Source organism: Oryzias latipes, chromosome 19 (genome assembly GCF_053564925.1).
Source record: "Oryzias latipes strain Hd-rR chromosome 19, Olatipes_Hd-rR_3.1".
Classification (NCBI taxonomy): Eukaryota; Metazoa; Chordata; class Actinopteri; order Beloniformes; family Adrianichthyidae; genus Oryzias; species Oryzias latipes.
In genome coordinates, this window is record NC_136255.1 from 23,762,676 (window position 1) to 23,774,733 (window position 12,058).

A 12,058-nucleotide genomic window follows, 5' to 3' on the forward strand; every position below is an offset into this window, starting at 1 on the left:
TGACGATGCCTGCCATTATTTTAACACAAATTTGATCGCAAACTCATGTGTTTGTGAAAGTTTAGCGTGGGTCCGCCAGTTTTGGTCTCTAGGGAAGCGAGTCACGCTGACCACGTGGTGCAGACAGAGCCAATCAGACCCGTCGACGCATCCGAAAGCAACTAAAACGTCCCGTCATTGGTCAATTAGGCCGGGAAGACGAAAGATGGCCACGACCATAGAGGAAGCGATCTGCGGAGAAATATAGAAAATAAAGCTAAAATTAGCTGATTTCAGACCATTTTCTAATCCGGAAAGCGATTTGTCCGTAGAGATCAGGTCTTTATTTCCCGGAAAGTACGTTCGGTTTGCTCAAAAACCCGGATTTCCGGGAATTCCCGGAAGACTTTCATCACTGGGGGGGTGGCAGGAGAAATTAACATAGGCAGAGCGGTGGAGAAAAATTGCTGGAGTTTGAAGGGCATCAATCTCACCTCATCAATGTCAAGCACCGAGCGCTGCTTTCAGATATTATCAAGAGGTTATCTCCTCACCCTGGCTGCCCGTCTATCACTCACCCCGTCTGTCTCCATCTTTTCCTTCTCAGCGAGATAAAAAGACTCCTTTCTTTTCTGCCTTTGTTTTAGTCTGGCAGGCCCCTTTTTGCTTCTGCTTCACATTTTCCTGACTGCCATCATTCGGGGCGCAGTCCATGACTTTGAAAACAAACACATCTCTCGTTGCGCCGCTGCGTTTTACATGATATAATTGCGTGTGGCGACACTGTCCCAGTCTAACACGCTGCAGCCAATCTCTGCTCCGGTACGTAAATGTTTCCATGGCTCATTAGTAAACCACTTTCATTTACAGTCCATCAAGTGGGTAAGTGTCTGCCAGACATTAGGGAAAGTCATGATCTTTACCGTGCACTTCAGGAAGGTCTGGAAGAGGCGCGTTGCTTTTGACGCGTGCCGGAGGGGGAGGAGGTCGGACCTTGTAGCCAGGGGTGCCGGCGGAAATTGACAGGGTGGTGAAGGTGCTGATGAGCAGGATTCCCAGGCCAACAAAGAGCACCAGCTGGAGAGTACAGATGGAGCAGATGCATGAGCCGCCAATAAAAGCAAGCGGACAGATTTTGAGCACACAGGCTGAGGGACAGAGCAGATCCGTCACCTGGGAGACGACGCCGCTCTTCTGGATTTTCTTGTAGATGAGAGCAGGACAGATGAAGCATATGAGGCTCCCCATGGTGGCTCCAGTCAGACCCAAAATGGTTTCCACTGAGGGGGGGGGGGGGATCTTTAAACAAGTGTAGCACCGCCCCCCGACCAGCACCACTCCCGTCCACACACACAATCTCCCAATTGACTGTATACGAGAACTGGACTGAGCAAGTGTGACCCATAGAAAATGGCTTATTTCTGGCTCCAATAAAGTTAAGTCAATTCAGTCGCCATTTTTTCGCGATATGGACCCCATGTTGAGTCAGACGACATCAGTGATTGGTTCAATTTTTATTTATTAAACAACTTGCAATACAGAAAAAATATCTTGGGGGGGGGGGGGGGGGGACTAGGACTAGCAAGACCTTATTTTTTATTTAACAAGTGGCAACACGGTAAGCTGCCATCAACCATAGCTCCGTGTTTTCCCGTTTGTTTTTCTCTCGTTAAGGCCTGTTCACACCGGGACGAATTTCGCCGGCGATTTTCGCCGACGTTTAACGCCTCGTGACTAAACAAAGGGCACCAACGAGAGTGTGCACACCGACCCGAAAAAACGCCAGGCGTTAAAGCGTCAAAAAAAAAAAACGCCTCGGGTTCGTTTTTTTTTTTTCGACGCGTCGCGTCGAAATCTACTCGACCAATGAGAACGGCGCTTTTGCTCACGTGTCTGGAGCTTCTGAAGTTACAGTAAAACACAACTTGGGGGCGCTCAAACACAAAACTGCCTTGCTGAGCACACATACCAGCGAAGAAGATAGACGCCAAGTAGCGTCTACACTGCCGCGAAGCAATAATGACGGACATTCTTAAATATCCCCGAACCAAGCACCAGTTGGAGCTACTGGTGCTTGAAATATTCATGTTTTCTTTGTATGATTCTGACAAGCGTGTAAATACTTGCTCTCTTCTTCTGAGTGAAAAGCGACTTTAAGAAGCGTAAAGTTGCGCAGCGCCACCTTGTGTACAGGAGTATTTCTGTTTTACATTAAGCGCCATCTAATGTCAGGGAATGAAATTGCATGTTCACTCCACTCATCGTCAGCGAAAATCGCCTGGGTGTGAACACAAAAAACGTGGCGAAAAACGCTGGCGAATAACGCCTGGCGAATATTCGTCCCGGTGTGTACGGGCCTTTAGTAAACTGTATTTGACAGACATGGACTTTCTTTTAACATGTAATGAGTGCAGCGGCGTAACTTTTTCGACTATTTTTCCCCACTTTCCGAGTCTACAGGTGCTTCGTCTAACACGATCAGCTGTCGACACTAGGCAACAACAAAATGGGATCGGAGATTGCAGGAGAGGCTGGGGAAACTTAGGTCCGTCAGAGTTTGAGTTTTTCCTGCTTTCTTCTACGGAGAGAGCTGCTGGGGGGGAGGGGGGGGGGGTGCACTGATGGGAACAGGAAGACGACAAACTGGCGCAGAGATCCGGCTCCATGCTGGGATGAGTCTGTGACTGGTGGGTGAGAGGAGGATGCAACACAAACTGGAATCCATCATGGACAATCCTCTTCATCTTCCTCCTCTGCATGAGGAGCTCCTTCAGTCAGAAACTAGCACCTCGCTGCAGGAAGGAGCGCTTCTGCAGATCTATCTTCCAGACAGCGATTAGATGCTAGAACGCTTTATAAATGCTGGACCATAATTATTGTTCTGATTCATTTTTGAGTGGATATTTATAGTTCTTTACCATCTTTCTGCAGTTTTTAAAAAGGGTTATGGTAAAATGATGAAGTCCCCCCTCTGTGGGATCAATACATTTCTATTCTCTTCTATTCTTATTAAGGGTATCAGAGCAAGAATGTTTATTCTGAAAAATAGAATGATTGACTAATAGCTGTTTATTTCTCTATAGAGGTCTATAGGATTTTGGCTTATTGGTACCACTTCCTGTTTGGAATCTGAGGGTGTCACTCAGTCCAGTTCTCATATACGGTCAATGGATCTGGCGGGCATCCGGCCCAGACGCCATGGTTCATCCAGAGGATGGACTCCATATTGTGCTCCTCAGATTTACTATCTGATCTCCCTGGGGTCCCCCCCTTCTTTTCTGCTCAGTCTATTAGTCTGATTAGATCCACAAAGACCCACTTTATGTCTGCTCCCATGCTTGCCGAATCAAAAGTTGAACAAAAAAAAGCAGAGAAAACCAGACAAAAGACGAATGTAAACTAACGCCGACCTTAACATCTCCACCATTTTGGAGCCGTTTGTAGGAGGGGTCCCAACTCAGAGAATGACAGAGAGCCAATATTGGTGTGTGTGCACGGACCTGTGTTTGTATGACGGAGAGTGTGAGACGGCGTCTGGGAGAATAATAGCCCCATCTACCTGTCAGCCCGCCGAAGGGGCGATAAAAGTAAGGGCCCTGATTTAAGGACTGTGTTGGAGTGTGACAGTCACTGACTCATAAAGTCACATTCACACACATCGTAAAGCTCCCCAGCTGCCCCGCCCACATAAAGGGGCACATGCACCCCACACACGCATAATGTTAGTCCAGTCGTCGCCATACATGCATGCTTGTGGGAAGTACCGTTGGGGATGAGAATGCCTCCCAGCATGGTGCCGAAAACGATGCAGAGGGTGATCATCTTGAAGCGCAGGGGGGGCATGTAGCCCCCAGCAGCAAATGTCCCATCTTTCTGCTGTAGGATGGAGATAGAGGAAGTCGAGATTGGAGGGAGGGGGGAGACATTTTTTTCCTGACATTTTTCCAACTGTGAAGCTGAAGACGTGCAGATCATCAACAGAAGTTCACAGATTCTTGGTTTTCTTTAAACTACAATTTGGATTAAGGTGGAGACAGACGAGGAGAAAAAAATCTAAACATACATGTTAGATAGCAAACAGCATTTGTTTTTATGGAGACTTTCTAAAACAATCTAAAAGTGCTCTTTTGTTTACAAAAGAAAGTGGCGGGCGTTTCTTAGCTAGAGCAGTTGTTTCCAATTTTTTTCAGGCATTTCATGTTAGACAAAATTGTCACGGACCAATCTGTACAAGGCTGATGCGGGCGTCTGATGACTGTTTTTTTCTGTACCTTTCCTTAACTTTTGAGGGTAACGTTTATCTCCATCCACTGTAAAATATCTGCAGATGCTTTAAACTTTATCTGTACACTAGATTTGGTGTAGTAACCATTCAAATGTGATATAGGTTTTCCCATAACACATAAGTGTCAAAGTGGAAGCTTGTGACTTTAAATGTGGCGTGGTTGTTGGTGTCAGACGGGCTGGACTGAGTATTTCAGAAACTGCTGGTCAACTGGGGTTTACAGAGAATGGTTAGAAAGAGAGAAAATATCCAGTGAGCAGCAGTTCTGTGGGCAGAAATGCTGTGTTGATGTCAGAGGAGAATGGTCAGACTGGTTCCAGCTGATCGAAACACAACAGGAACTCAAAGAACCGCTGGTTCCAACCGAGGTCTGCAGAAGCTCGGCTCTGAACGCACAACACGTCCAACCTTGAAGCAGATGGACTACAGCAGCAGAAGACCTGAATGTGGTTGCTGACCATGTCCATCCCTTTATGACCAGTTCCAGGATAAGGAGCCATGTCATAAGGCTGGAATCCTCTCAGACTGGTTTCTTCAACATGACAATGAGTTCACTGGACTCAAATGAACTCCACAGAGAATGTGCAGCCGACAAATCGGATGCTGTCATGTCAATATGGACCAAACTCTCAGACATGTTTCCAGTACCTTGGTGAGTCTATGCCATGAAGGATTAAGGCAGTTCTGACGGCAAAAGATACGAGCAAAGTGTCCCTAATTAAGCGGCCAGTGAATGTAGTTTAACTATTTTAAAACGTAATCTAAAAAAGGAAATAACACTTAAATGTTCAACCTAAATGTTCAGTTACACACAAACCTTTTATCCACAATTCAGAAACACAGTCCGCGCATTTTCATGTTGAATCGGTTTCTATGTTTTTAGAAATATGAAAACCGTGACATCCTCTCCAGATCTGAGAGGTTTTCACAGCTTCTACCGACTCTGCATGGAGTCCAGGTGTTATTTTACGCTCACCTGCTGCTCAAAAAGCATGGTGTTGATGGCCTGCCGGCAGGGCAGGATCATCATGGGAAATCCAACAGCCACAGACATCATAAACCCAACGCGGATCATCTCCGTCACCAGGTTTGATGGAAAGTTCATCAGCACGTTGCCCGCGATGTTGTCGGTGAAGCTGACGTAGCCAAAGAAGCCCACCTGGGTAACAGAGAGGCGGACAAAAGGCAAAAAAAGAATAAACTCTGTGGACTCAAACTTTGACAAATGACCAAAAAAATACCTTTCAGGTTAAAACTGATCAGTGTTGGTACATAAAAACTGAAGACTGTTGGTCTTTGAGCTTGTCCCTTACACACAGGGATTCCTTTAGTTTTTTTGAAGTCTGGTTTTGCACTGCAGACAATAACATTTTGTAAATCTTTGCAGGTTAAAGTTTTTAAACACCAATTTTTATACCAGTGAAAATCCCTTTTATAGCAATTTGTGTTGCAATCCTGACACCAATGATCCTCAAAAGTTCCTTTTCTAGCTTTTCTATCCTGGTTTTTCAATTTCTGCCAACAGTTTGGGGATTTGACATTCGCATCAATTTGAAAATGTGCTTATTTGTGAATAAGCCATCAATATTTTCCACTTAAACATTTCTAATTAATAGATGTTTTGGATAAATTACTGACTTTTTTTATTTTTAAGTTTTCTTTCTTAAGTTTCAGCCATATCTAGAATTTAGTTGCATGTTTTGATGCATAAACAAACAGAGACGTTCTCAAATATCAATAAGAAGACAACCAGCACATGCTTCAACGGTGAGGGCAGAGCGACATGCGACGGCGTGCAGGGCTGGCACTGGTGTAAAAGTGCAGATCCACTCACGGTGATGTAGAAGACGGTGACCACGTTGAGAGCAGAGGTGAAGATGGTGCTCATGCGTTTGACCGAGGGCTCTTCCAGGCTGTCGTAGGTCGGGAGCACCTGCCTGCCAGAGACAAGGGGCCCAACAGAGACACACTCGGCGTGCTACTCCAGAAAACACTTTTTCTGCCTGCATCATCAGCTAAAGCTTGCGAATCCCAATCCCCCAGCAGCCAGCAGGTCAGCGCAGTGCTTCCCCACAGATGTTTGGTGAGGGTTTTTCTCCCCGCATGGCAGCTGACAAAACAACAGTCTTCATAGCTGCAAACTTCAAATACAGTAGTGGAAGATGCAGTGTGGAGTTGTTTAATGAGCAGCCATAAGGGGGTCCATTTGTGCGGCTCGGTCATCAAATGATGCACCGTTTTCTCAGCCACCAGGTTGCAGTTCTGAGTCCTTTGTTCCTAATTCCACAATATTTCTTTTTCTTTTTTACTACCGTAAGCCCTCATGAAATCCATTTCAAATTAAAATGTATACTGTTGAACACGCAGACTTGTTTGCAGTGCTGCCAGGGGCACTAATCTGTAGCTCGCCGCTAACTACTGCAAAGTGGCACAGAGAGCGTTTGCCAGTAAGAAAATACAAATAACAGGAAGGAGCAGAACATATTCCTCAACACTGCTGGCATACTGGGGATGAGGAGGAGGAGCACCTCACATGCTTTACACCTTAACTCTGTTTCCCTTTTATCCTCTCTTTCACAGTTTTCATATCAGTCTTTTTCATCAAAGGTTTTCAAGGTGGTGTGAGGAGTCCCTCAGGAGGGGGTTATTACAATCTTGCATTGTAAAACACAGCTGCAAGATGAAGAAAACTCATAGAAACTTTAATTTTGGGAGTTGTTTTACTAACTTCCCCAGTTACTTGCAAAAGTAATAACAGATCTGTTTGAATCGTCTATGTGCGACACATTGAAAACCCGTGATTTACTACATAGGCAGTCCCAAAAGCATCCTCCAATTCAGATTTCAGGTGGAAATACATGAAGTTAGCAGTTACGAGTCTGGCAGGACATGCAGAATGGCTGAAGATGGCGGTGTCTGTACAAAAAGCTTACAAGCACTCACTGGAGGTGTGCGACGCAGAAGGGGTGACAGTAGTCAAGGCAGGCTGAGGTTGAACCCATGACTGAGTGGCTGGCCGTCCATTAAGTTTCCTCTGTCACTTCCTGTTCTGTGCTATAAGGGGAGTGTGGGCGCGTGAAGGGGCCGTCCGCACATTAAACACCAAATTTACTGGCTTTATATATAACAGCAAGTGCCTGACAGGTTTTAGAGCGTTATAAACTTTCTTGGCAGACTCTTTTTGTTCGCCTCCTTACTCTCACACAAAGGACGAGGCACAGAGCAGAAATGAGAGCGCGAGCGAGGAGCCATTACTTCGGCGTGGGCTCTTGTTCTCCCCCTTGATTGTCTCACTTTCACACACACTGGTTTTATTAGCAAGGTCCGACTCTTCACGCTAGTCCTCGGCGCTTGTTTAATCCCCAAACCAGTAAATCTGATCGCCAAGGTTAAATAAAACGATATATTGTTAGTGCAGCGTCTAATGGTAAGTCAATAGTCCTGGCTGAGAGACTCATGTGCTTAAACAAAAGAAATATGATAAAGGCTCCTTCAAAATTATTAGTAAAAAAGAAAACTTAAAGTAAAGACCATCTGATTTCCTGATAGTACATAAAAAAACCTCTAAATGTATCAATTTTTATTTGCAAAGAGTCGTAACAATTAATCTAAATCAATTTGTTTGTCTATAAATTTATTTCTTCTAGCAGCTTTTCTGTTAATTTGTAATGTAGGAAAACACAGGTATAGTCATTAAAGGTCCATCTTTGTTCTGGTTATTTTAAATATCTCATCTTTTAATAACCCAATTAAAATGTTGGGAAAAAAATAGGAATCTAATCCCATTTTAACCATTGGATATCCGATATAAAGCTTTATTCACATGCATCCATATTGGGGGAAGGTTGACCTGTACGGGCACGAAGGGGTCTTTGTGTTGTCTGGGTTTCGTGGAGGGTTAGGGTTAGGGGAGCGGCGGCAGGTATGTCCTGCAGTTCCCTTGAGACTCTTACGGCCACCTCAAGGAACGTCATGAAAATGGAACGTACCATTGTTGTGTGTGTGATAAGGTAAATGGCGTATACTTATATACAGGGACAGTGCATATCCTGGCTCAGACTTGTTTGACCCGTTGCCCTCTGGGAGGCGCTACAGAGGCATCAGAACTAAAACAGACTCTAAAATAGCTTCTTTGCTCCACTCCAAAATGCGCAGATAAAATTTGCTACAGCACATGCCAATGTATATTTTTAAATATATGTTTATCTGGTAATTTAAGTATTTATCCCATGTAAACTTGTCGACACTTCCCTACCTCCATGCTGTTTTTGCACATCTGACATGTTTATATCAGTACATATCATTCTGCACACAATGAGGGACATTTTTATATCTTCTCACACTATATTTTGTGTATTTGCACATTTCCATTGTACATAATGACATGTTTTATATTATTATTTATATCTTGCATGCACGGGTGTACATGTGATACATAAGGCCTACTGTGGGATGCCCACACAAACTACACTCTGCCTAATTTCCTCAATTCTAACAGTACGGCTGCATGCGCACCCATCATGTGAACAGCATCAACAGGGTTCCCTGCGCAGTGCGCAAGTTTTGGAGGGGGTTGAAAAAAAAAAAAAAATCTGACACGCCTGCGTCTCACCTATCTTAAATGTTGCATAGGTGTTCACTACATTCAGCCGCCGACAATAGGCTCAGAGGGAAAACATGTGCATGAATATTTATGCTCTTTGGATTCACCGAGACGTCAACGACATTGGCATTTTCTGGGGGCCACCTGCCTGTACAGGTTTGTCCATTTTCTTCCCATAGACAACTTCTGTCCACCCGTAAGGAGAGTTATGACTAAAAGCCTAATTGATTAAAGAGTTTTTCCAGTTCATTTATCTTTTGATATTGGATTAGTGCCTTGACTCTTGTTTAGGTGACAACATTCCCTAAATCTATAAATAAATACAGAATTTCCATTTTGTTTGATTTTTGAGCGTCTTACATGGTCCGAGATCATTCTTAAAATATTTAACAGAAGATGTTGAGTTGCTCATTATCTTATCTTGGACCTCGTTTTTTTACATTTAAATCATTTCCTTGTTTGTCTTTGTAATCTACTTTAATTTAGTGAATCTCAACACAAAGTCTTTGACTTTAAATTCTTTCAATCGCACACAGACCCGATCCAGTCTACGAGCTGATTGGAAGAACTTCTGACCAATCAGAATCAACCTTCATGTCCATGTGACCCGTGATTGGCTGACTTTTGTGGCACATTTTTAACGCAGTGCCCTGCTCTTTTCCGAGCGCAGAAGAGAACACTTAAAAATTATCTGTTGGGCAACACAAAATTTTTTACATTTTACGTCAAAACTGTGAGTGTTGCGCTTGGAATTATGACACAAAAATCACTCCACAGAAATCCCCAAGCATGTTGGTTTGTGTGACTAATTCCCTCTTTCAAAGTGGTTTATTTAGCTGCATACCTTCTTCAGATCCTCATGTGAGTGTTTCATTCTAAACAGTAAAAAAACATTTTTCATACTTTTTTTTTTCCTGTTCTGCTTGATAATTCCTGCAAAACCAACAGGGACAGCTCTTATCCAGTCATTATGCTGATGCTAAGTAATGTTTTAATTGAAAGTAAATACATTTCACCAATGTAATAAAAAACCCCAATGTGCTGAAAGCTGTTCAATTGCCGTGTGAAAACATCAGTGTGTCTGTAAGATGGCGGCAGTCCAATGTGTTGATTAGTGGCTTGGCTTGAGCTTCCTGCTGCCTAAAGGAGCGCTCGCCTGGCTCAGTCTGACCACAGGCCAAGAAATCCCGCTGCCAAATGGTTGCAGTTAACGCAGCTGCTGGAAACCAGCGAACAAAAACACACACAAATCCGACAAGCCCCTACTTTCTTCACTCTGGGGTGGCGTGCACAAGCCCGATGCACCATAATGTTTCACTGGCTTTCCATGATTCTGCTAATTAACATTGGCGTTTCGGCTCGAGGCAGCAGTCGCTCCCTAACACCGGTTAACTAAAGCCTCAGTCCCAACTGCCCTTCCGGGTGGATACGGGCTGCCTTAGGGTGAAATATTGGGTGGTGAAGGTCACATTTCCCAACAATGGCAGTAAATGTATTCTGATTCTAAAACCTGTACGAGGCACGCAAGTGGTCATTGTTCACCTGTCGGCAGAACCCGTCAGGGGTCGCCTCAGCGAATCAGCTTTCACTGAGTCGCTCCTTTGGTTATGCAGAGATTTTTACACCGGATGTCCTCCTTGATGCAGGTGGCCCACACGAACTTTTAAGAGCGTAGACCGCTTGGTGAGCCCATTGATTTAAAACGTTAATGCACTTTTTTTTTTCTACGGGCAAAGGCTGTAGTTAACACTTATTCAGCACGTAAGAGGCAAGTAATGGGGAAGTAGGTGAGACGCAGGCGTTTTGATTGGGTTTAATCGTTATTTCAACCCCACAAATCCTGCCCACTGCGTGAGGAGCCCCTTCACTTGATAAGTGTGCGCTCCTTGTGTGCAGCCTGGTTTGAGTGTAGAGTGTGTTGGAGCATCCTGTGACCCAGAACTCACACCTTACCAATGACCAATGGCAGACCTAGCAATTTGGGGGCCTCTGTCCATCGAATAACGTCTTCACTTTTACATTGTATCAATAACAAGAATCTAAATGTTTGGATAAGCATCTAAAAACGGAAATTACATGTTAAAGAAATGAATGATGGAACAAAACAGTACACTATGGATAAAAAGAAACACTCAAAATGAACATTTTCTGAACTTTCATTTGCCTTTCCTGTCCTTTTATGTCCCTTTTTCCCCATTCTTCATTCTCTCACCAACTTGCTGCTGACGGAACAGTCCATTGCTGCAGATGGAGGGGGGAGGTTAAAACGCTTTCACATAAGCAGTCTAACGTGAGTTCAGTGATTTGGGTTCTATTATGACAGAGTTAAATAATAACGGGGTTGCCTAATGGTGAGTCCACCCGTACTGACGATTACAGTGTGGCGTAGGAGCATTGTATGACATCACATTTACGTCTGAAGATGGTGTAACTTACATTAGCCTTACAAACACTTCACGATACACTTATCACATGCATAATAATGGTACGTTCCATTTTCATGTACAAGCCTCAAGGGAACTGACAGAAGCACCTGCTCTCCCTTAGATATGTAACCGTTTCTCTTTAGTACCCTCCACGGGCCCAGACGACTCAAAAACCTGCAGCACCGGTACAGGTCGACCCCCGTAAAGTTGCATGTGACTAAGGCCTGACTAATAATCTTGGTGGAGCCAGTTATTAAAATAATTGTGCATTTTGTGGTATAAGCACCAACCAACAGCATGAATGTACCTTAGGATCGCCTCTTTCAGAAAAGCACAAGAATATATAAAGTAGTATTCTGTAGGTGCCCCTCAAGTTTAAAGACTGCACTTGGTGCATGGCCAGCTCATATTTTTGAGACGGGTAAATAGACATTGAATATTTTTGTAACAATTGAGTGTATGGCCACCACCTTTACAAAAAGCCCCCATTTTGGATTTTTCTCATGCTAACATGCTTTTCTTTAACCTAGGATACATCTACGCCAAAATTGGTGCTTGCACCACAAAATAGTTTGAAATATCAACCTACTTGGCTCTGCTACCTCACAAATAAACCAAGAATGGATGACGTCACCCCGTCCTAACCCGGCATTCAAACCCCCTCTGACAGGTCATGCAGGAAACGTCCCACTTGAACCCAAAGCAAATGAGGAGGTTACCCCCACAAACATGAAACTCGATGCCTCGTTTAAGTATTTAGCAATT

General features: G+C 44.1%; 1 protein-coding gene across 13 annotated transcripts in view; it reads right to left on the reverse strand.

Moving 5' to 3' along the window:
- slc38a10 (solute carrier family 38 member 10) overlaps nt 1-12,058 on the reverse strand; it is a 44,444-nt gene that overhangs the window by 6,120 nt on the left and 26,266 nt on the right. For all 13 annotated transcript variants that reach the window (XM_078937842.1, XM_078937847.1, XM_023949739.2 and 10 more), the window contains 5 exons: nt 6,099-6,201; nt 5,241-5,423; nt 3,744-3,855; nt 1,153-1,259; nt 903-1,056 (listed from right to left, as the gene is read on the reverse strand). In XM_078937842.1, the coding sequence (XP_078793968.1) occupies nt 903-1,056; nt 1,153-1,259; nt 3,744-3,855; nt 5,241-5,423; nt 6,099-6,201 (659 nt within the window). The remainder of the gene's footprint in view (nt 1-902; nt 1,057-1,152; nt 1,260-3,743; nt 3,856-5,240; nt 5,424-6,098; nt 6,202-12,058) is intronic.